Below are 24,624 nucleotides of genomic sequence, written 5' to 3'. Positions count from 1 at the left end.
CTTGAAATGAGGCATAAAGTAGGATGTGAATATCGAGAAGTGGGACACAAATTTGAGACGAGGTAAATAGCTTAGGCACGAAGGGTGGTGTTTAAAAAGGTCCTTTTTTTTTTTTTTGCCGTGTCATTGGGCTCCCTCCATCACTCCCGGGCCTTGTGGGTGATCAGAATGCATCCCGGCTGTCTGTCTGCACCGCTCATTAATCACGCCGCTCGTAAACACGCTAAATCTACAGTTCTGTTCCCATCTCAGCACTGGGCACAAAGTGCTGTTGCAGCAGAAACTGGACCACGAGAGACTCCCGAGCCTCTCCCATTAGGTCCTAAACATCAGACGGCACAGGTTGGGATCCTTTGTACTCGTCCAACACGCCGCTTTCACCTTCAAATGGCTAACCGACCTCAAATGAGCAGCATTTGGTACAAGTCAGCGCATATTGTTGGAGCAGAAGTTTGAACCATTCTCGACTGAACGCCGCCATCGGGCCAAAAGGCGATGCTCCAGATGTGGAGTTCGACGGAAAATGCAAACAACCCCCCCCCCCCCCCCCCTCCGATCTGCGGGAACATACGGGTCAACTTGAGAATAACTGTGATTTCAGAGGAGAGCGTTTCTAACTCAACACGCTCGATGCCTACAACCATTAAACCATTAAAAAGGATGGCGCACGCTGTAATTGGACGCCCCCCTTTTTCATATCGTAATTATTCCGCCTCCACATTCAAACCCCCCCCCTCCCTCCCCCATCGTTCCCCATTGCTGCTGCGTGATTCACAGGTGAGCGTTCTGAGGACTGAGGACTCAACCAGCCAGCGTGTGAGCGTGCAGCTCTTTGCTTTGTTTTGAACCAACTGACCCCCCCCCCCCCAAAAAAAAAGAGGGGGAACCAATTATATCTCGCCAAGGAAATGAATGTACACGAGAACCACAGGGGTGAGCCTTGATTTGATAAGTCGTCTGATTCATCGCCCGCCCCCGAAGACGAAAGGGATGAGGCTCGTGCCGACCGGGACGTCTGGGGATCGGGGGCCCTGATTTGAAATGTCAAACCCAATTTGCGAGTCCCAGTGAAGGAGGGTTGAAACGGAACAATATGGCGAGAGCAAAGCTGGAGGCGAGAGGTGCTACAGACGTGTAGGGGGGGGGGGGGGAGTCATCCCCTTTGATAGCAAAATGACTAAATGCATGAGTCATAATGGCAGTGTTACATTTTACAAGTGCGACATTTAGACCAATTAACAAGGCGAGCGTGTTACTACGGAGACACATAAGGAATGTGCATGAAGGTTTATAACTGATTCATGTTTAGGGGCAAATATTTGATGTTGCGTGAGTTTATTTTGAATCAAGCCCCACTTTGTTTTTTTTTGTTTTTTTCTCTGTTGGTTTTGTGCACAAAAAGGTACATAACTAAAAAAAAAAAAACATCCGGCGGTGTGAATTTGTTAGTTCCTCCCTGCAGCGCGATGGGTTGCGGGATGGGGGGTGGGGGGGGGGGGGGGGGGTGTTCTCCCTCCAGGTGGATGTGCCTCCTGGGTGTGAGGGATCATGTTTCCCTCTGACAGGTTGTCTGTTTGCTCGGGAAAAAAAAAAAAAAAGGAGATGTCAGCGGTTCATCTGCAGCTTCATTCCCTTTGAAACACGGCGCAGGCAGCACTTTGCGCGTTGGGGGGGGGATGGGAGGGGAGGGGGGGGGGGCGTTTGGAGCGGTGGGTTCATCAACACAAAGATGTCTCGTTGACTTACTGACCTTTCTTCTTGTTTCTGTATCCGCCCCCCGTCCCACCCACCCACGGCGTTTCAATTTGAGCCCGCCCCCCCCCCCCCCCCCGCCCCCTGATAATCCTCTGGATTGCATCTTGCATATTTCATGCTTTGATTTCACATTTGCAGAGAAGCCGCTGGATTTTGCTCTGGCAATTTACCCCCGCAGATGAAGAGGCCTCCCCGTGAAAAAACAGCCGTCCCCTTGGTCACAGATCGTCCAGCTTCGGGGGGGGACATTTCTTTTTAGCCCCCGAAAAAACATCCGTTTTCCAAACGTGTCATTACCGAGTGATTAAAGAAAGACGGTCCAATTACTGCACAGTATTGATCCGTAGCGTCATAAAATAAACCCAGCAGCAGATTACCAATATTACAACCAATCACTGACGCAGTCACAGCCGCAGCTTATTGACAACAACAACAACAACAAAAATCATTATAATTATTTTGTTTTGAGGAAAGGGGGGGGGGGATGATGGAGTTGAGATAAACAATTTAAATAAAAACACACAGAAGAGTACAAAATCTCGAAGAGTCATCACGGAATGCCTCAATATCTGCAGGTCAATGAAAAAAAAAAAAACACGATCGTTCTCAAGGAAAACAAATTTGCCCCCCCCCCCCCCCCCCCCTCCTTCTCCTGCTCTCGCATGGATTTATTCCGACAACTGTCAGGAAGTATCACTCGGAGGGGAGATGACACCGAAAGTTGCAGTTATTTGGAGACCTTGAGCTCAGCCAGAGAACTGCTCGGGCATCTTCGGCCTCGTCCTTGCTTCTTGTTAAGGTCCGGGGGGGGGGGGGGGGATTAGGGGGGGGTTGGGGGTGATTGGCAGGCCCTGAATTCCCTTTTGTAATGACTTACCGGAGCCCCGACCTCAAACGTCACAGAGGTAAAGTGGGAAGCGAAGCCGAGCGTGACATTTCCGGGTCATTTCTGCTGCACGTGATTGGAGCGCCATTTGTCTACATGGTTGGAGTTAGTCGGGATGTTTGGGGGGGGGGGGGGGGGGACGCCGGGATCAACAATGTGACATTCCCGTCCGGTGACGGCAATGACAATGGCGCGGTAAAGGTCGGCGCAGCGTGACCTTTGGAGGGCCTCGCGGACCCCAAGCGCAGCAGCGGGACGTAAAAAAGCTGCCCTTTTCTCTCTCCTGGCGTCGCGATTGGTCGCCTCCGAAAGGCTTTACTCTCCCCCCCCCCCCCCCCCCCGTTCGAGGGAATATCAGGTAAATCAGCATCTCCGAAATGGCACACAGCCAACGGCGAGTGTTTGAAGGAACGCGTTGATTGCGAGAGATTAACACGCCGTGATGCGGCTCGGGCAACATGCAGCGGGCGGAATCGCGCTTTTTGCTGTGCATGCGCGCGGAAGAGTGCGGCCGTATTGTTTCGCTGCAACCACTTTTAGATTTTACATTTGAATTAAAAACTACTTCGGAACACAGCCGCGGGAGGAAATCACTCAGAGAGAAGAAGAAGAAGAAAAAACACAAAAGCACAGAAATGATGTAAACAAAACATTATCCTGGAAAGGTCAGCTGTGGATGTTCTCTCACACAAATGAAACGATGTTTGACCACTTGGCTGTTAAGCAGCCATTAGACGAGCTGACTCACCTCTTCGAGGGGGGCCGGACGGCGCCCCCCGAAGGCCCGGTGATGCACCGCGGGGTCGCATCGCGGTTCAGTTCACGCCGGGACCTCAAAGCGCCGCTTCCAAACCGATGAATCATCCGTAGCTGCTTACGTTCTCTCCTGCAGCCGCCTCGGACAGGGAGCCGCTGGCCCAACGTCGCGGGTCTCCGTCCCCGTTTGGGGGGGGGGGGGGGGGCGTCACAACTTTTTCCGTTGTGCAAGTTTGAATGAAATCTGCTTCATGGATTGAGAGGCTTGTGGTTTTTTTCTTTCCGGTCCTTTAGCACCACGCGGTGCAGCAGCTGGGCAGCACAGGTGTTAGAGACTGTGTGTGTGTGTGTGTGTGTGTGTGTGTGTGTGTGTGTGTGTGTGTGTGTGTGTGTGCATGCACTGCACAGCCGTGTGCATGTGTGGTGAAGTCCAGCGGGTGGCGTTTTTGCCGAGGCCGACATTTTTAAGAGGTCGAAGGTCAAGCACACAATGATTGAATCTAGACAATTGAGGGCCTTTAAAGTGATTTAAGTGCATGTGAAGGTTTTGTTTTCTGGTTTGTGCCGTGTGGTTTCTGCCACATTTGCTGTCCACCTCAAATACATTGATTATTATTATATTGAGGAAGCTAGCTCAGTTGTTGGCTAGCTTAGCGTGGAACAAAAACATGGCGGCTTTGTCCATGTTTTGGGAAAACAAACTAGATTTAGCGTGTTAATGTCTGAATGTAAGAGGCAATAAGTTACATTTTGATACAATTTAGACTGTTATTCTAAGCTAAGCTAACCAGCAGCTAGCTCTAGCTTCATATTTACAACTTCAAACAAAGCATGTAAATGTAATGTGTTAGGCAGCAATTTTTTACATACTTTTTAAAACTTTAAATGAACTTTGAGAGGTTTTATCTTCCTTACATGTTCTTTGTTGTGGTTTTGTGGTTCTTGAATTAAAATAAAAAAGGCCTGGATTCTACCGATGAACTAATGTTTTTTTTTTTTTTTAATAATTGGAATTCACATTCCAGTTACAGTGTCATATAATCCATTAAATACTTAAGATATGAACTGTGGTCGTAAAGACGTTTCCTGTCTCACTCTCGGACCCCGCTGCTCTTCAACTGTACTGTTTTTCAAGTCACTCGCACAAGAAGCCCCATCATCCATCATCCACGCCGTGTTAATCACACGCCGGCTCCCATCCACGTTCCGAATTAGCTTCGCAGAGAGGAACCCCTCTGAGATAATCACTTTTTCATCGCCGGCAAAGTGACGTGTGGCAAATTGGGACGTGGATGTGCTGGTGAGACAAAGGGACGGAGCGTGTCTCTGTGCAGCTTCACGTAGAGCTTCAGTCTGCGGACCCGGGCCTTCGGGCCTGCTGAGTGGATCCTGCTGCTCGTCTACTTTAATACAGCGCTTTAGACGCAGTGAAGTGGAACTTAAGGCTCACTTAAGAGTCAACTCCCAATATTTACATCCAAGTGCCTTCACTTGGATCTGTTTAATATATGGTGTTTTTTATAGGACTTAAGTAGAACTTCAATTGAACCTGATGGGTTCAATAATCAGTATTATCAAGCAGTGTGGAAAGATGTACATTAAGAATTGGCCCAACTCAGTTAATATCTATGAAGAGACATTGTTTCATATATGTATCCCAGATGTGATTCTTTAACAGTCTCATCTTTTGAATGTGCAATGAATTGCATCATTTCCTTTTTTTTTTTTTTAAAGAATACATTCAACAAAAACATTTCATTTGATGAAGCTGAAATTTTAAAGAATCAAGTAAAAAGTGCTTGAAATTTGAGTCGACTGGGAGCCGTCCGCTGTTGGAACCCTTTGTTTCATCCTGACAGATGAGCTGCTCAGTATCTGTACGAGTAGTGCTAACCTGGCAGTTTCATGTTGCAAATACAGCCCAAATGTCTATTGGAATTATATCGATATATATATATTATATATATGTGTGTCAGGACTAAGCTACAGTGAGGTGTCAGCTCGGGTTTGTTTCCACAGTGAATGTCAGTCTGCAGCAGGAAGGCCACGTTCATCTGTTGCAATCAGTGCACACTGTGGGGATATTTGACCCGACGTCGCCCCCCAGTGGTGCAATCTATGATGACAGCACAGCTACAAACAGGGAATTTATAGTCCAACTGTGACAAATACAATCATACTTTGTTGGCATTTTTTTTAATAAACATTTGCCAAAGGAGGAGAGAGGGGGGGACAAAATAATTTCAGTACAAAACGAAAAGACAGTTGTTTTTTTCTCTGTTGCGTGTTTAGTTTTGTTCATTTTACAACACTTATTGGCAAAAGGGCATGTGGAATTTAACATGAGAAGAGCATTTCTCAATTAAGCCGGATCAGATTTTCTGCAGCCTAAGTACTACCAGTCTGTCTGATGCCAACAGTCCTAATTCCTCAAACAGCCCAATCAGCATCGCTTCAGCAGAATAATTGTCGTAATAAAAAGACATTACTGGTCATATTAATTCATTCATTAGTTGTGCGGATGAAGCACACCAATTTCTTTTCATAGCTAAAATAGTTTCCGCCTACTTCAGTTAGTAGTGCAAAACATTAATACTAATCTGCCCTGGAGCAATTACAGAAAGGCTACGGTAGAGATTTAAAATGTACCCAGCCTGATAAATGTACACACAAAAAAAAGGTAAAAGTTTAATTTAAAAGACAGCAGAACAGATTACAAAAAAAATAGGAAAATGGTACGAGCATGAAAAGCTCCTGTTGTGTTATTCGGCCATCGTTCAGGCAGCAACACGCTCCACACTGAGGAGCAACACAACGCCCTAAAAACAAATCCTCCTCCTCCTCCCCCCCCCCCCATGCAGCTCCTTCTGGGCTCGCCTGAGGGGGCTTCGGGCTCAAAAACAGGCTCCTCCCACTTCCTATCTCCAGTCTCTCAGAAGGGCAGGCCTCGTCCCCTGATCGCCGCCGTCGAGTTCACGTGTGGGACGAAGCCGAGGGGCAGCGGCGGAGCCCCCGCCTGGGACGGGGAGCCCCAGGCTTGTCCCGGTGGCGGGGGGGGCGGGCCGCCGTCCTTCCTGGCCAAGGCGTGGTTGTACAGGTGGATGGCGTTGGGGTTCGGCTGCCCCTCCGCGGGTAACGGGCTGTGATTGTACTTGAAGCGGTGGTCCTGGTCCCCGGTGAACACCATGCTCCTGGCGCCGGCGCCCGGGGGGAAGGGGTCCGCGTGGACGCCCGCGGCAGACGAGGAGCCGGCGGCCGCCCCGTGCCCGCTGAACACCTCCCTCAGGGCGTGAGGGGGCAGGCCTCCGCCCAACATGTGACCCATGTAGCCGTCGGCGAACCCAGCCGGGGTGAAGGGGGGCGGAGGCGGGTGGATGTAGTCGCCGCCGTATCCGGGCCCCTCTGCTGTGGGGAGCGGCGGGTAGTCCGGCTCCGGGGGCCTCCCTCCGTCGCCTCCGACGGCAGACGCAAAAGGGGGAGCGTGGCCGGTCTTGGGCTCGGGCGGAGGCTGCCGGTAGTCGAGGTCAGCGTGTGGAGGGGGCTCTGGAGGCTCGGGGGGCCTCTGGTTTGGGGGCAGGATGGACACGCCCCCTGCTTCAGACACTGAAAGACAGAAAAAAAAAAAAACACTGAGTTAGAAGGTTTTTCTAATAGTTTCACATTTTCTTGTGTGCTGCCGGAATATGTATTTAGCGGCAGGTTTTGAATGATGTCTGTACAGCTGCGCGGCCTACGGGTTACCGGGGGAGACGGGGCTGGGCTCCGGAGGCTGTTTCACCTCCGGAGGTGGAGGCTGCGGCTGCGGCGCCGCCGGGTTGGCGCCCTCCGCGCCGCCGTCGCTTGGGTCCTGCCTCGGCCCCTGCTGGGCCTGCAGGAGCTGGGCCAGCAGCATCGTCATGGCCGTCTGCGTGGCCGCCGCAGCCTCTCCGCCGTCGGGAACACCCGCCGGCGCAGACATGGGGGGCGAGGGCGGCTTGGGCATCGGAGGGGTGCGGGGAACGCCTGCAGGGGCGGCGGCGGGCTGGGGAGGCTTCGGCGGCGCGGGCTGAGGAGGCGGCGCGGTCGAGTCGCAGGGCCCCAGGGCTTTGGAGAGCTGCTGTAGTGTTTCCTGGTTGACCTTGGTGCCCATGCACTGGGCCAACTGGGCCGTGTTGACTGAACTCTTGGGGTGGCCGAGGAAGTTCAGGAGGACCGCTAGCTGCTCCTGGGTGAGCTGGGAGTTTGAGACCTTCGGGTCTGCGAGGAGACAAGAGGCATCACTCAGAGACATTCTGGACCTGGGCAACGCACATCGAGCCCGTTGATTAATAATATTCATAAATAACAAACATCAGTTCGACTCACCCAGCAACGTGGAAGCAGCGGCGTTCTGGGCCTTGGCGGGCGGCTGGCCCTGCGGCGTGTTGCTGCGGCTGTCGTCGAGGCCCAGCTCCTTGCGGGGCGCCTTCGGGGCCGCCACCTCCTCCGGCATCTGCTTCTGCCGCCGGCGTTTCTTACTCCACAGCTCGTGACAGTCCTGCCACAGGGGAAGACTGGACAGGACAAAGGAGGAGGTCAACTCGTGAACGTTGTGATCCTGGCAGGTGAAGAGCGCAAGGAGGAGCACGCACTCTGGCGGGGGCATCTTGTCCGGGTCCACGTCCTTGAGGAACTCGCTGCCCAGCGCTTGCTCGGCTGTGCAGCGCTTGCTGGGGTCCAGGTTCAACATGTGGTCAAACAGGTCCAGGGCGGACGGCGGGATGCTGGACGACGACAACAACAACAACAACAACAGCAGAGGCGCGTGGGTTCAGTATCGTCACTGCTAGAGGGATTCTATCGGACGTCATAGAAGTGAACTTACAAAGCAAACTCCTCTCGTAGGCGTCTCCTGTACTGTTTCTTTGGTTTCATGGTGTTGAAGAAGGGGAGTTTTATGACATCCGGCCAGACAGCAGGACAGGGGCTGCCACATATTCGGCTGGAAGACAGAAAGGAATAGTGAAGTGTGCGGACCCGATTGGACTCCCTGCATGTCACAGAATGTCTGCATGACTATGCCAGGAAAACTGGCGAGACTTGTTGCTTCGATTCAAATGTGCAATTGGACCCCAGAACGAAAACAGTTTATTTCATTTGACACGGCGCAGAGAGGAATCGGCACAAACGGGGGGGCGGGCCGCCCCCGCTGGATTAATCACAACCGTCACCTTTCCGCCAACAAAGCCAGTCATAAGAAAACATCTTGCGGTTTTTATGTAATTGAGTTTTAGATAGCTGAACCCCATTGTCAGCGGCTTCAAACACGTACTGTGAACCAGTCGATAGCTCCAGACATTATCACGATTTAGACTGAACTCACCTGATTAGCTCCAACTGGGCGAGCTCCTGGTTGGCTTGAAAAATTGGTTTCTTTGTGAACAGTTCTCCAAGAATGCATCTAAAGCCAAAACAAGATACAGATCGTCATGACAAATTGAAAAAGGCCCGATACCAACAGGGCAGATAATCAAGTGACAAGAAGTAAAGTTCTTACCCGCAGCTCCACACATCAATAGCAGGCGTGTACCGCTCTTCTCCCAGAAGTAGCTCAGGGGGACGGTACCATAGTGTGATGACTTTATTGGTGTATGGACGACTGAAAGGGAGAACAAGAGACACGTATCGTTGGTATTATCAGGCACGGGGGACAATAATTGTAACGGCAGGTGAGCTTCAAAGGTTGTAGTGAATATCTACTATACATACATACATATCCTAACATAATACCGGAGACTCACCTCTCTTCAGAGTTATACAGCCGAGCAAGACCGAAATCTGCCAGCTTTATTTGACCTCTGAATAGGAGGGAAAACCAATAATTAACGTGGTCTGGGAAAGAATGCGTGACTATGCAATGACCCGTGAACACGGTTCATACGGAGGACTCACTTGTTATTGAGCAGAATGTTGGAGCACTTGATGTCTCTGTGCAGAAAGTTCTTCTTGTGGCAGTAATCGAGGCCCTCGAGCAGCTGTCGCATGAACGACTTGATGTGGCTCTCGTTGAAATGGACCAGGCCGGACTCCAGCAGACCCATCAGGTCGTGGTCCATGTATTCAAACACAAGGTAGAACGCGCCTGAGATGACAGAAGGAAGATTTTGTCACTCAAAGAAAACGGCCACTATGTTTGCACACAAAACCACATTGTGTGTGCTGCAGAAGAAAAACATGCGGCACCTTTATCGTTCTTGAAATCTAGAGCATCCTCCTTGTCTGTGACGATCTCCTTCATGTTTATGATGCTCTTGTGGTTGAGTTGTCGCAAAATCTTAATCTCCCTGATGGCTGTGATCGGGAAGCCCTCCTTTTCGTTGTCCAGCCGAACTTTCTTCAAAGCCACCATTTCAGCTGCGAGGCACAACGCAGAGCAGTGTCACAGACTCACCGTAAACAGATGCTTATCTACCATCGCTTACGTTAGTCACCTCTGAAGATCACTGGAAAATGGATCCCTATTCACAATGCTGATGTGCGGGAACAAGATGAACGTATACGTCTTCACTCACCGGTGTCTTTGTCTTTAGCTTTGTACACTTGACCGTAGGTGCCTTCCCCCGTGATTCCAATAATCTCGAACTTATCCACACAGCGTTTGCCCCAATCGATCTCAGTTTCCTTTATCTCGCCGTGTCTTGGGCCACAGATTCTGGGAAATCCAAGAAAACACAGGTTTCAGTGGAAGCTCAGTGAACATGAAGCAGACAAACCGGTTAAGATCATAACTGCGCCGTAACATACTTTGGTCTCCGGCGAACGCTTTGGGACTTTTTGTCGTCGGGTGGGCTGTGCGGGGAAGACGTGCCACTCGGGAGTTCAGGCGGGAGGGGCAAGTCGGAAAGAAGCGGGCGAGCCTTTCTCTCGGACTTTTTCTTCCCCGAGAGCAAGCTGTCCTTCAAGCTGGTGGTAACAACATGCAGGAGATACAGAGAGAAGGGATCGAGTCTCCAGTCTTAACTATAAAAACAAGAATTTCTGATCAATTGGCCCGATGACACATCCATACCTTTCTTCTTTATTAATGTGCTCAAGAACCATTGGGGGCAGCGGCAGGGATGATAGAGCCGAGACCATTGGACCGGGGGCTCGGTCCTTCTCTTTGCTCGGTGCAGCTGCTGGTGCTTTCCGTTTGTCCCGATGCACAGAGTCGTCTTTCCCCTTGCCATCCCTGCTGCTGCTGCTCTGCTGCTGCTGCTGCTGCTCGGCGGGCCTCTTGGCCGACCTGTCGGCGGGGGACTGGGGCAGGCTGGACGTGGGCGTTCTGGGACCCTTCTCCGGTGGCGGCGGAGACGGGGGGCGGCCTTTTCTGGATGCGTGATTGGACTTCGGGCTGGGTTGGCGAGCAGACGAGGAACCCTTGGTAGGGGTAGATGTGTTGCTGGAGTTCTTGGCCTTGGCCGCCGCTTCGGCGGCTTTTACCTTCTTCTGCTTGCTGAGTTCTGCGGCGAGACTGGTTTTGAAGGTGAGCGTGCTCGGCGAGAGGCTGGAGGGGCGACTGCGGGAGCGCGAGTGGCGGTGGCGGCTACGAGAGCGTGAGCGCCTCGCGGATGAATATGGACTTCTGCTGCGTGATCGAGCAGATCGCCTGGAGAGAAAAATGACACTTTAAGATTTTGTTTCAACTTCACAAACATCATGTGACATATTGAATTGATTGTGAGGTAACTTTGAGATAAAGGAGTTCTAACACAAATGTCACGTCTGGTTCCAAGGTTTTTGGAAAGGCAAATATGACAACGCATAAAGAAGGCCTAAATATACATTTTCCAACTTTGTACTTGTGTACCCAAATGAAACACGCACCAGCCGACCAGCTTTGTGAGAACTAACCTGACATCTGGACTTGGGCTCATGGACTTTCTGTATGGACTTCGAGACCTCCTGCGGTTTCCATAAGGACTTGAAGCAAAGTCCACTTGATCAAAGGGACTGTGTCGGCCATAACTCGGGGACCTGCGCCAGGTCGCTGGGCTCGCTGGAGATCGCTTCCTCTTGTTGCTGGAGTAGGAACTGGGTGACTTGGACGCGCCATACGGCCCGTAGGCGTCTGCATCGCGGTTGTAATATGTGGAACTGGGAGAGAGTCTTTTGCTGCCGTAAGTTGGACTTCTTCTCGATATTTGCTGGTTATAACCAGCGGGAGACTGGTAGCTATACGAATAAGACGTCCCATAGGGACTTTCTCCTTTGAGACCAGGACTTCTCCTGTATGCCCTGGGGTCTTCACGCTCATCTCTGTAAGCTTGTGGAGCCTCTCTGTATGCAGATGGCTGCTCTTTATCAGATCTGGTTTTACTCTTCGGCCTCTTTGAATCCCGCTTGTCTGCGGATTGCGAGGCCTGGGAGGAAGATGTCCTTTTGCCATTCCTGTCGATGCTCCTTGTAGTGTCTCTGGGATTTTTGGAGCCACCGAGGCTGCCTCCACTCCTAACTTTGGAGGAGTCTCTCTCGCGGCTCTGGCGGTCCTTTTTCCTGCTCTGCTCCTTCTCCTGCTGCTGCTGCTGCTTGCTCCTCTCAGATGGCGCCCGGCTCTGTGCCTCCTTGCACACCGCCTCCCGGTTTCTCGGGCGACTCCTGTCCGGTGAGGCCGGTCCGTTGCTGTCGCCCAAGTCAGCATCGCTCAGTCGATCCACCGAGAGCCTGTCGGCGTGCGGGTCCAGTTTCGGCGAAGGGCTGCCAGAAAACCGCTCCGACTGGGAGCTAACGTCGTCATACTCTACCAACGTCCGAAGTTCGGCGTCCTTATCGAAAGCGCCCCTTCGATTGACGTCGGGGTCCCCCGCGTTGCCGGCGGGCCACGGGTCTCTCCCCTTGGTCGGCCTGCGTTTCTTTTTCCGAGAAGCCGACGACCGCCTCCTCTCACGGTGTTTGTCTCGCTGAGCGGCACCGCTCCCTGGCTTACTGCGCCTGTCCTGTCGGTTAGCATTCCTCTGAGCAGAGGGGCTCCGTCCGCGACCCTCGCGAAGCACCTCGGAATTAGGCATTTATCTAAAAAATATAATGAACGCACCAGAGCCACGTTGAGGAGAACCGGTATATTGTATGCGCCACTTAAACTATCTCCCTTGTTGTGTCGTGGAACCAAACATTGGGTTAGCAGCGAAACGTCGACAGGCTAGTTAGCTAACGTTACTGCAAATTCACAATCAGGACAGATAGCTAGCGTTAGCCAACATTAGCATTACGAAGCTAGCTCGGAGCAGATTAAAGAAAAGCAAGTTACCCCCAAAAAGGTAGTTACTTCATGACACTTGGCGCCTGTAGATTCCGCCACATAAATCCACAATATAATTATCCTTTTTAGTTAAAGAAACAGTTGGTTCTCAAACGTTGTCCTCCAGGACGGAAATCTCGCAGTAGCTAATAGCAGTCTGTTTAGCCAGCTAGCCTCCAATAGCTAACTGTGTACAGCTAGACAGTCGCATTCCATTTCATGGTCAAAGCACAGGCCCGACGCCACTCTAAATCTAAAATCCAGTTCTTCTGCGAGGTTGCAGCTCATGCGAGCATGTAAATCCAATATCCAGATCGTGTTAAAGTCGAAGTAAAAAAACTCCGTCTCCCCTCCACAAACTTCTTCTCGCCTTCCATCACACTCCAATGTGCAACAAGGAAGTGAACAGCACACGAGTTGGCTGGATAGCCGGCGCTAGCCAGCTAGCGCCTTAGTCGGCTAGCTTCCCTTTCTCCTTGCGTGGAGTTCAATGAAACTCAAGTCAGGATGCCTTATAACAATGCTATTTAAAAGAAAACACGCCCGCTCACACGCATCTCGCCGGGCCGTTGCTCCCTCTCACCACCACGTGGCCGAACAGTAGCAACCGTGTTCCCGTGACGAAATGACCAACTATTCCTTGAATATTTGTCAAAATATTGTAACTTTGTTCGCAATGTGGCTAGCGGCGCAATTCGCCAGGCCCGAGACAGCTTTCAAACTACAGGCCTTGTGCGTCGGTGTGAACCAATGATACCCGTATGCGTAACCACGTCAGCGGTTACGTCACGGCCATGGGAAGCCCCCCTACTTCCACAATATAACGCTAACAAACAATTCATATGCAGAAATAGACTCATAAATTCATACAGAAGGCGAAGTATGTTTTTTTTCTTATTTCTTGAACTATATACGTGATCTTTGTAAATCTTGCGGTTAGACGTTTATTTAGGGAAATAATATTAACTGATAAATGTTGAATATAAATTCTGAGAATATAACCGAATGATGTGCTGCTGCTACTATATTATTGTCTGACATGAAAGTGGCATTGAGATGCAGTCATTGAAAGTATTACTATTTCCGAAAAAAATACAAAACGATATATAAAGTACTCACTCAGGAACTGTAAAAGATTTCCACATTATATGGACCATATTTTTATATTTAATGTGGCCATGGTACCAATTTTATACCAACTTGATTTAAATATGTGGCAGTAGTTTACATTAGTACAACTGTTATGAAACAGGACTAAACCAACTACTATACGTTTGTGTCTGTCTAAACACAGAAATGCGGCCAAGCTGTCCGAGTGCATGTAAATGTACATTAAAGTTTAATGCGATATAAATCTTAAGATTGGGCTTGACCTGATTGATAGAAAAAGGCCTGGTTCTGCAGTATGATCACAGAAATACAAAGAAGAGCAACACAAATCTTCACACAAAGAACATCTGAATAATGCATTTGAAAAATGTCATTAACGTCCACTTTATTTGCCATTTCAAAGTACCTCACTAACAGACAAAAACAACTGAAATGTAAGCTTCACCTCTTGCCTTCACGAACAGCCTACACCAGTAGTTGAGTTCAAATGTAGTGAACACGAAGGAGATATTGAATTAATGGCATACATACAACCACCCAATCAAATGCACTGATATTTACTCTTTATTTTCAAGGGTACTTACATAAAAGGCAAAACAAAATATGTTAACACCCCGAAGTGCAGCTTCATCATGGCGTTCACACAAATATCTGTTCTAGAATCCCCAATTAAATCCCAAGGAAAACCGTTCGGCCATATTAACATCAAGAACCGTAAAAGCACCGAAACAAGAGTTTTATATGCATATGTTGAGAGCAAACAAGCACTATGGTGATGGCTTCTCCCCAGCGATGAAGACACACAGCAGTCAATAGAACGGCGGTTCGCTCACTCTGCGCCTGTCACTTCAACTTTCAGGTGCGTCTCCATCCCGGTGCGGTGTACTGGAGGTTAGCCCTTAAAACAGATTACCTAAAACTACTTTCTAAACACTCTGACGCCAAAACTTCTCAACATTTGGGATTTTCAGTCACATATCATTAAATCTCTCTCTCTCTCTCTCTGTGCTTTTCAGTTAACATGAAATACCACGGACAATCTTTTGCATTTTTTATCTTGAATAAATAAAAACAATGAACTGTATGACAAACAAAGCCTGTAATCAAAGCCAGGAGTTAATAAGTGTTATTGTATTAACTCAGAATAATAATAATAATAATAATGAGACAATGTTCAGTGTTTTCAAATATAAAAGCATATGCGCTGGGGTCAGATCTCTAATCGGCATTCCCGTTTAAATGCTTCTAGTCTCTTGCTGACACTGGTTTGAATAGTCTCCAACTTTCTTATTCTCTCTTTGCTATTACAATGATACACATTTTTGCATAGACTCCAGTGTTGCGCTTCCTATTGGGTGAGGAAATCCTTTCATGTAAATGGTGAGCCGTTGCCGTGGACACCGTGGCAACAACCCCTGGATAGTGGTCACACTTTGATAATAAAAATAAGTTATTTTAAATAGGCTAAAAGACATAAATTGGCTCAGTCATAAAAGGGAAACTAAGAGAGTGGGGAGGGGGGGGGGGGGGGCGGGACTTCACAGTGGGTTTTGGTCTAAGCAATTTAGCTGTTCCTCCCCCCTCCCCCACTGCTTTAATCCTCATTTGCCTGTAAAATGACAACACAAGGGGCATGAGGAAATGAGCAGGCTGCACATCACTGGCAGGCTAAGATTACAGGCAAACAGGATGGGGGCAGAAGGGGGAGAGAGCAGGGGGGGGGGGGGGGTGTCACATTCACAATGGACAGAGAGGCAACAGTGATGCACTGTGCAGGAATGACTAAACCACCTCGCAGCCTTGCATTTCATTCCCAGGCCGCTCAGAATTAAAGTTCCTCCACTCTGTGCAGTGTTTCCTCTTCATCGTGTGGCACCTCTTCCTCTCTGGAGCAAGGTGTCGTTCACTCGCAGTAATAAGTGGGCACTCGTCTGTTCTAGCTAGCATACTTCTTTGGTGTATGGGAGCAACTTTTTGGACAGGCACCACTTTACTTCGATCGAGCCTGCATTCATTTTCAACATGGTATGCCTTCGAATTCATCAATCTATTTATTCATTCCTTATTAGGGAATACATTTAGGCTAAAATAAGAAGAAAAAAAGAGGAACTACGTGGAAGTGTAGCCAGGAAAAGCTAAATTGGAACAATAAATCTTCACACGACTTTCCCCGATTAACTCGAGGGGTTTACAAACAGCAGGGGGGGAGGGGGGGGGGCGTAGTGTTATTGGAATCGCCTTTTATCGGGAGCACCAGGGATTCATCAAAAGAGGCAAAAAAGAGGCAAAGACAGTGGTTGGCGAAATGAGGTAAAACATTTGAAATGTTACTAAAAGCAAACAGTCACAGACGTCGGGGGGGAAACGATCAATGTTTTGTGCATTTGAGAGGATTCAACGGCGCGATGCCAAGGGGAAGAAAACGGAACCGCCGGTGTGCTGCTAGCTTCAAACGGAAGAAAGGGTTTGACTTCATAACCGTACCACGTGGAAGAATTGAGTTGTAAAACGGTAAGTGGGGATCGGCATTACATTTGGGCTCTTGGTCTTTCAATTGAAACGCTTCTTTAGATTCGCTCGTTGTGGCACTTGATGAATTCCGAGGTTGACGCGACACCGAGTCTGTTCACGTACATCTTCTCCCCCCACTATCCCGTCCAAAGCGTGGCTCTGACGCATTCACATTCGTTTCTTCTGCACATTTTGTCTGAATATATATATTATACACATCATACTTTACAATGAAAGGTTTGGGGCTTAGGACCTAAATCAAACATTACACTTTGTAATGTGGTCGGAGTAAAAGAAGGAAGACACATCAAGTGTCAGCAGAGTTAAGAGCTATAAATGGTGAGTGCGGTGCCACCTTACTACTCCCCGACACGCGGTCAGAAAGTCATGGTCAGGTATGGGCACAAAATAAATGCAAAAGTCTGAGAAATGTATTTGTACATAAGCAGCCTTCCTGCCCTCTTTGACCACTATAAAATACAGCATCTCTCTCGAATTCTCTTGGCCAAACTTTTACTTTTCTTCTTGCCGTTCTTCTCTTTGCTGTCCTCCATTTTCCTCGCCCGGATCTCTCTCATCAGGTCAAAGAACACCTGTTTAAAAAAATTAATAATAAAAAAAAAAAAAAAAGACAAAAAAAGGAGGAGTTCACGCCTCTTTGTTTGGACCAAAGTCAACGACGTAAACGCCCGCTAGTCCCTACGTACCTTGTCCACATTGGCCCGGGTTTTAGCGGAGGTCTCCACGTAGCACACGCCCCACTGCTCGGCGCGGGCCTTCGCCTCGTCGGCGCTGACCTGCCTCCGGTCGTCCAAATCAGACTTGTTCCCGACCAAGAGAAAGGGCACGTTCTCATCCTCCTTCACCCGCAGAATCTGCTCTCTGCAAAGAGGGTGAATCAGAAAACGTGACATCTGGTGATGTGGCTGAAATGGGGAAAATAAATAAAAAGGTCTCTTTTGCATTTGAGCAGGGGGGGGGGGAAGGTCACAGTCGGTCACATCTAAAAGGACGTCTCTTGACGACGCCTCGTTTTTCTACCTGAAGTCGACCGTCGCTGCGAACGACTCCAGTTCCGTGATGGAGAACACGCAGAGGAAACCCTCGCCGCTGCGGAAGTAGTTATCTCGGATGGCCGCGTAGTCCTCTTGTCCAGCTGTGTCGAGGATGTCGATCTGCACCTCTTCTCCGTCCAGCACCACTTTCTTCCTGTAGCTGTCGGCTTTGGTGGGCTCATAGTCTTCAACAAACTGCAAAGGGCGGGAAAGGAAATAAAATATATTCACGTCAACAACTGTGGTCCCGTTTGGGTGACGCTTTGTGCCAAGAAGTAAGTGAGTTGCTCACCTCGTCATACATGAACTGGAGCGTGAGGGCGGACTTCCCCACCCCTCCACTGCCCACCATGATCACTTTGTGAAGGGCTAGAGAGTTCTGCCCTTTCGGCTTAGCAGCTGCCATGGCCGTGGGTGCCGAGAGGTCCGAGTGTGAAAGGTGAAGGGAAGGACTGAGAGAGGAAGGCTGTAAGAGTCCAGCTGCAACAAGGGGGCCGAATTATTAATCCTGGGGAAGAAATCCAAAAAGAAAAAAGGTAGATGAGAAAAGAAATCCAGAGATTTATCATCATCATTTACAAGGCGAAGCCATCACTGCTTCTTAAAACCAGGAGAAAGTGCCATTACACTGTAAATGTGACATTAGTACAGAGGATTATGCTCGGTTGCTGGTTAAGAATGCGGATAGATGAAATGCGATAGGTAGCATCAGCACTGAATTAGTACCTTAAACTGCTTTACGAGTTTTTTTAATATTTTCTATGTTCTTGCAAAATGATTACATTTCCCTTCAAGTAGCTTTTTACTTCACACTGTTCCTTTATTCTCTCCAAGAGAAAAGGTAATTAGGCAGGGTTTCCCAGTATAATATGCGGTTATTATGTGGAGGGTCCCAGAAAAATAGATCTGCGAGGGAGGTGCATTCACCGTCATTCAGATAATGTAAAGATCAGAAAATGAAGAAGCTGCCACGCCTTGTTTGCAAAGCTACTACTCGCGGTGATGAAATATAGATAGGTAGACGTTACTACCATTGAATACAGTAGGCACATTCCATTAACCTAAAACGTCTCTTTGAAATCTATTCAGCAAAGAAATATGATTTTTTTACAGGTTCTGGATGACAAAAGGCAGTATTACCCAAACTTCCAACAGGACTGCATACAAATCTGACACTTAGTGAGTGAGTTTCCAGTCCAAGAAGAGTAAAGGAAAACCATGAAGGGATTGTTAATGCTCTTTCCCCATCACAGGTCCACACAGACCCCCCCTTGGGGATCAGGGATGGAGATGGGAGCGCGGCCAGCAGGTCATTATACAAATTAACAAATCGAGGGTGAATGCACTAAAAGTCAATAATACGCAGGTGCAGTGCAGGATGAAATTACTTTAACCATATAAAAGGCAATACATGAAAGTTAACTCTTGGTATATATATATATATATATATATATATATATATATATATATATATATCCCTGGATCCATATCAACCATGTTTACCATTTAAAGTCTGTCATTATAACCACGTGACTAATTCCAAGCCGCTCATGAAATTGGCTCATTAGCTGCAGTTAGAATCACAAGCACGTCAACAACTCCGTAAAATCACCTGTGCGTTTACCTGACCGCAGTAACCAATTTCACCTTGTCGTTACAACATAAATCACGAATAACAACACGCAGTATTCTTTCCATCATGCCAACTTAATAGCATGTTAGCTGGTGCTCTATGTCAAACAGCAGGTGAAACCAACAGTTAGCTAGCAGGTTGACTACGATGTGGCTAACGAGCTAACTAACCGACTCACGCACGTCAACGTCACCGCAACGTTATTTAGGACGTGAGGGAGTGCAACGTGAAGGTAGAGGCCCAGATAACACACAAAAAAACACCCACACATGCTTTAAAATCGGTTACCCGGCAACAGCTGTTCGGTCGATCCTCGAGAGCCACAAAAAAAAAAAGAATGCTAGCAACCGACAACGAGCAGGTAATCCCAACTAAATCATGCCGCGCTAGAAATGTACAAAAACACTTAAAAAATAGACAACAAACGTAACAATGACTTGCAACGGCAGCATTGCCGCCATTGACATCACCTACCCCGGCAAACAGACCCCTCTGTTCGTCGCTACGCGGAGGAACTTAACGTCGGTTTTAGCCGCCGCGGTGTGAGAAGACTGGGGCTAGCTGCTGCGTTAGCTCATGGCTAGCTCCGCTCCAGAGACTCCGCCGCGGTGTGACTGCGCGTCCTGCGGCTCCTCGGCTCCGTCTGACAACGCCCGCCCGCCCGAGAGAACCAGACGACACTCGGCTTCACCTCTTTGTGCGTGCGCGCGTGCGTGTTTGTGCGTGTGCGAATGGATATGTCACTCATAGAAGCATCTCCCAAGCAACACGAGTTTGGATCGTTGTAAAACATTAAGCTCAGATTGAGGTCAGTTTATTGAACATGTGATTGATTGATTGATTGATTGATTGATCGGATGATCCGCATAAATGTTGGCCCGTTTGTACAGGTGGAGACTGTTGTCCAATCAGCAGCAGGAGGAAGGTAATGCTGATTTAACGTTTTATCGGTCGATATCCAACTGTAAACTACTTTAAAATGGTGTGTGTGGATATAACGACTGCCGTTGTGTCTCCCTTCGTATGCTGCTCTAGTCATGGAGTCCAAAATCTCCAAACTGCACTTGAAATTTGCAGAGAAAACCTGGCATGAAACCTTTCAACTCGTCCGAAGATGCATGGTGAAACCAACCAACTCCACATACGTGTTTCTACTCTGAGTTGTATGCACGGGACGGGCCGTTATTGCTTGTTTCACACAGTTTACTGGTTAATATGATGCTGATTTTTAAATGGGGAACTGGTGTGGCGATGCACTGGGAATGAGCTCATCTGACCGGCAACACACCACGTCTTTGTTGTTGGGTCGGTTTGTGCACCATGGACACTGACTTGGGTTCACATGGACCACATGGCATATAGTTTGAGTAGAGAGCCCTTTTGCAACAACACAAAGTTGTTGTTTTTTATTAGATTTGGCTTCTGGTCATGGCTTTGTTTCTAATACATTTGACACTCAATCAACATTTGTTCTCCGAAAGATGCTCCACTTGCAGATGGATACGATCGTGGCTTTAAGAGTCTCACGCGATGCTTCGCAGAGTCCAGTGTCTTTTTTTTCTTCTTCCGCCTGACAAAAAAAAGGCTGCAATGTGGATTTAGCACTGGGAAAACAAGACGTGTGCTTTGGGCTTTGAGAGGGTGCGTTTGTTTTCTTTAGATTTGTCATGGCTGGGGCGGTGGGATGGATAATACTTTGGGATTAATGCAAAGTGGAGCTTGGCAGTGGTCAGTCTCCGGGGTCCCGCAAAGAGTCCGTGATTAGTTGGTGGTCTGAAGTGATGTGTGGTCCAAGGGGGGGGGGATAAGGCATCTGGGGTTAGTCATGCAGCTTCCTGCCAGCAGTGATGCGGAATAGAACTTTTATAGGACCACGTCAAGAAAAAACAAAACCCCAAAAGCACTGGTGATGTATTTAAATAGTTCTGCAGGTTTTTTTTTTTAAAACAACAACGTGGATCCCTGAGTGCAGAGCACCCAAAGGGTGTCACGGGGATGGGCCCGTTACACAAAGATGACTTTGCTACACAACCGGTCCATTGTTGTTTTGTGTCGTCCCTTTGTGTCCCCGCAGGACAAACCCAAGGACAAATCCCAACCCTGTAAGCCGCTGGTCAGCTCCCTGGAACGGCTCCAGGAAGTGTTTAATGGTAAACAAAGGGCACACCCGCCGCTCTCTGTGTTTTCAGCTCAACGTGTGAGCAAGTTGCTCTCTGTTTGTTTCAGTGTCCTCTATGAGAACCATGAGGTCCCGTCTGGAGATGATTGCCAAACAGCAAGGGTAGACTTTAAACTTGAGATATTTGACTATTTAAATCTTTGGCACACATCTCCTCCCTCTCTGCCCCCCCCCCCCCCTCCCCTCACCCCCCCTCTTTAGAATGGGCTTCCACCTTACCGAGGCCACCTGCTACCTGACGGCAGAGCTGTTCTACCTGGAGGTGGTGTTGCTGCCCTACGGTGGGGTGGAGGAGGTGAAGGTGGCCCCTCACGGAAAATCCCCCGTTGTAAGTGGACTAGTGGACCCCCCCCCCCCCCCCCCCCCGCTCTCGCTTTACGCCGAGTGATAATGACCAGATGAAATTGTCTTGCAGCCCAGCGAGTCCTTTCTCCAGCTGCTGAGGTAAGATGATGATGATGATAATCACATAATGATGCATTGTTTTACACGTTTTTGTTGTTGGTGCAGGTCAAAAGATTTTGACGAGTTCTCTGTGAAGCTGGCGGGCCTCTTCACGCAGTACAACATCCCAGGAGACGAGTATACCGGCTCTTTAACCGTTATAATTATCTGTACCATGCAGTCATTTAACTCTTTGTGTTTTATTCTTTTATGTTTCAGTGAAACTCGTTTGAAATTGTTTTCGTCCATGCAATGGCTCTGGAGAGACCTGCAGCAAATATCCCAACTGCCAAGGTGAGGGATGTAAAAACAAATCTTACTTAGTGTAATTTATTTATGCAGATATTTGATTCTTTCCCAGCGTGCCAAAGGACTCAGACCCCCGAGTGGACATGATTAACCACGGCAGAAGCGGGTGTCTGATAGCTGGACAAGAAGGTACATGAACAAGAGGAGACGACGGCGTGAAATGAACGCGCCGCTTTGCTCAGTAGATATTTCTCATTTCGCTTTAGATTGCCCCATGACCATCCAGTTCCACACCGCCCCGACCGATGGCACGAAGGCCTCAGATCGACGTAAGCGTTTGAACGCGAGAGGCCGCCTTCTTGTATTCAAGTGCATCTTTCGAAAGGCCTCAACACTTGTTCAAAGCTCTTCTCTTTGAAGAAACGGCCGCCGCGGAGACGCTGGTCCAGGCCGCCCGGGTGACCGTCGGTGTCAGCGATGCGGCTCACAGGCTCCAGATGGCGTCGCTGCTCCCACAGCCTCCACAGCTGGATCCCCAGGGGTGACGTGTTGCCGTTTTTTTTTTTTTTCTTGCCTCGACACCCCGCGGTGAATGTGAGCGTCGGGCGGCGCTGACGTGGCGAACTTGTGTCGCGCCCTCAGTCATCCTGTGTTCCTGTCGTTTGCCGAGGCGCCACACGAGACGCTGCCCGCCTGCTTTCTCCTCAAACTGCAGCCGGCGGTACCCATGACGTTGTCTTTTGTCAACGGGCTCAGACAGATCACAGGTCAGCGCGTTACATTTAAACAAGCTTTTTTAAAAAAAATTTTTTTCAACCCGCTTTCATTCCACAGAAGTCAAATGTTTACATCTTTGTTTCAGCGTGTAAAGCCCTTTTAACTTCTCTTTTAAAGTTGTACTAAGTTTCTTATTATTTGAAAGAACGTCCCACAAGGATCGTCCCCCTCTGACGTGCTTTCGTTCCCCCACTGTGATGTTTCTTAGATGTTCCCATACCCGATGTTGACCTGCAGTGGGCACCCTTACCCAAGCTTCTGACAGGGCGTTCGCTGGGTTCAGTGGATGAGCAGGATACCATTTACACCGTGGTACGTATGTTGATCAACGCTCTTCCCAATAAGAAATGTGTGTGTGTGTGTGTGTGTGTGTGAGAGAGCGAGCTGAATGATCCAAGCTTCTTGCCGTCCTGCGTGACTTTGAAAGGGAATCGATGGCGTCTCTGTGCAGCCTCTCCCCGGCGGCGCGGCGCAGCGCTACGTCCTCCTGGCGGCGGCGTGGGAGGAGCCTGCCCAGAGGGCGGCGGCGGTGCACAGCGTCCCTTTCACCCACCCGGCCCACGTGCCGGCGCTGCTGCAGCTGCTCCGGCACCGGAGCGCCATCAACGCGCTGCTGAGGAGCTGCATGGGGCCCCCGGGGGACGCAGCAGGTAGGGACGCGTCTTTTTTATTTTTATTTTTAGGGAGGTCGTGAAGCCCCGTACCGTTGGGGGAACGCAACGCAACGTGGCGGTTTGTTGACGGGATTCCTTCCGCCAGCAGGTTCGTTTTGTGGCCTGCACTTGGAAGTCCTCCCGGAGTCTGAGACCAGCTTTTCTGTGACCTTCCAGCGACCCGACGCCGACTCGCTCGCCGTCTGTGAGCGCTTCACAATCTCCATCAAATACCCTTTTTTTATGTTTTGCGATGTGTGTGTGTGTGTGTGTGTGTGTGTGTGTGTGTGTGTGTGTGTGTGTGTGTGTGTGTGTGTGTGTGTGTGTGTGTGTGTGTGTGTGTGTGTGTGTGTGTGTGTGTGTGTGTGTGTGTGTGTGTGTGTGTGTGTGTGTGTGTGTGTGTGTGTGTGTGTGTGTGTGTGTGTGTGTGTGTGTGTGTGCTTTTGGCCTTCAGTGTTTTTTGCATTAAGAGGCTCTTCTCTTTTTCCTCCCCTCAGTGCTGGTGAACGTACGTGATTCCAACCAGATTACCTGCACTTTGTTCGGCTCCGGAATCGTGGATCCCTCTTTAGATGAATACCTTTCCTGCGTCATGAGGAGGTAAATCACTTCTATTTGGTCCTTTTTTACTCCTAGATGATAAAGATGATTCCAGCCTTCATCACTGGGGGGGAATCTAATTGCGATCTTTCTGATTTGTGCGACTTAAAACACAAGTTCAGCGGTTCCGTTCCGGTGATCTTCGCCTTCCTGGTCTCTCCCTAACCCCGTTTTCAGGTTCATGTCCGTTCCCGTGACCTTGAAGACGTTGCACGGAAAGCTGGAGGAGTTCTCCTCTGCTCCGCTCTCTCCGGGGCGCCCGCCCACCGCCGAGGCCGACAATGACCACTCGAGCGCCGCCGCCGTGACCGACCCCAACGGCGCCCTGGCCGCACACTCCCAGAGTGCAACGGGGCCGGAGGAAGGCTGCGCCGCAGCCGAATTCTGAGCTCCTTTCTGAAACAAACGCTGGCGACTCGTACCCGTTCGCTCACGCGGATGTTTTCTCCAATGAATAAATGTTTTGGCAAAGACCAAGTTGCTGCAGCAGTTGCTTTTTGTTTTTTATGAAGAAGGCTTCCTGTGAAAGTTTGAGGTTTTGACCTCTGTCATGTGAGCAAATCAAACGTGTAGTTGGAGGCAAGTAGATCAACAGGTTGAAATGGGAAGTGGCTTCGGCTGCTATTGTGATAAAATGTTCCCTCCTTTTTACATTTTTTTTAGGTTTAGGAGTAAACGGCACCATGAAGTGCTGTTGTGCACAGATGTTCGTCAAATGACTTCTTGGGTCTGTGGCTTCCTTGAGCTTAAATCAGAGAGACGCTTAAAACTTGCCCTACGA

General features: G+C 49.2%; 3 protein-coding genes across 21 annotated transcripts; 1 reads left to right on the top strand and 2 right to left on the bottom strand.

The window, feature by feature from the left end:
- Positions 1-5,492: 5,492 nt before the first annotated feature.
- Positions 5,493-13,403, bottom strand: cdk13 (cyclin dependent kinase 13). Its single transcript, XM_037456045.2, has 14 exons — positions 11,249-13,403; positions 10,425-11,003; positions 10,160-10,318; positions 9,928-10,067; positions 9,599-9,769; positions 9,308-9,497; positions 9,157-9,213; positions 8,913-9,014; positions 8,739-8,816; positions 8,241-8,357; positions 8,008-8,139; positions 7,742-7,929; positions 7,139-7,633; positions 5,493-7,000 (listed from the first exon to the last, which is right to left on the bottom strand). Exons 1-14 carry the CDS (start codon positions 12,400-12,402, stop codon positions 6,330-6,332), a joined length of 4,233 nt encoding a protein of 1,410 aa, XP_037311942.2. The 5' UTR covers positions 12,403-13,403; the 3' UTR covers positions 5,493-6,329.
- A 707-nt stretch (positions 13,404-14,110) lies between these two features.
- ralaa (v-ral simian leukemia viral oncogene homolog Aa (ras related)) lies at positions 14,111-19,614 on the bottom strand. The gene is made up of 5 exons (XM_037455503.2): positions 19,416-19,614; positions 17,601-17,816; positions 17,295-17,503; positions 16,961-17,135; positions 14,111-16,846 (listed from the first exon to the last, which is right to left on the bottom strand). The coding sequence occupies exons 2-5, from the start codon at positions 17,712-17,714 to the stop codon at positions 16,724-16,726; spliced, it is 621 nt and encodes a 206-aa protein (XP_037311400.2). The 5' UTR covers positions 17,715-17,816; positions 19,416-19,614; the 3' UTR covers positions 14,111-16,723.
- zgc:111976 (mediator of RNA polymerase II transcription subunit 1-like) lies at positions 18,822-24,320 on the top strand. 19 transcript variants are annotated; one of them, XM_062559211.1, is made up of 18 exons: positions 19,617-19,749; positions 19,832-19,866; positions 19,977-20,062; positions 21,016-21,091; positions 21,168-21,222; positions 21,322-21,448; positions 21,536-21,564; positions 21,631-21,702; positions 21,784-21,858; positions 21,926-22,002; positions 22,080-22,142; positions 22,234-22,354; positions 22,456-22,580; positions 22,799-22,902; positions 23,042-23,240; positions 23,350-23,448; positions 23,741-23,843; positions 24,021-24,320. In XM_062559211.1, exons 3-18 carry the CDS (start codon positions 19,979-19,981, stop codon positions 24,229-24,231), a joined length of 1,620 nt encoding a protein of 539 aa, XP_062415195.1. In that variant the 5' UTR covers positions 19,617-19,749; positions 19,832-19,866; positions 19,977-19,978; the 3' UTR covers positions 24,232-24,320. The 19 variants fall into 19 exon arrangements, with proteins under 19 accessions (XP_062415189.1, XP_062415188.1, XP_062415200.1 ...); XM_062559210.1 differs by having other exon boundaries at positions 22,219-22,354; positions 23,018-23,240; XM_062559204.1 differs by lacking the exon at positions 19,617-19,749 and adding an exon at positions 18,823-19,173 and having other exon boundaries at positions 21,631-21,858; positions 22,219-22,354; positions 23,018-23,240.
- Positions 24,321-24,624: the final 304 nt, after the last annotated feature.

The sequence above is a fragment of the Pungitius pungitius genome, chromosome 19 (assembly GCF_949316345.1).
Source record: "Pungitius pungitius chromosome 19, fPunPun2.1, whole genome shotgun sequence".
NCBI lineage: Eukaryota > Metazoa > Chordata > Actinopteri > Perciformes > Gasterosteidae > Pungitius > Pungitius pungitius.
This window is presented reverse-complemented; position numbering and strand designations above follow the sequence as displayed.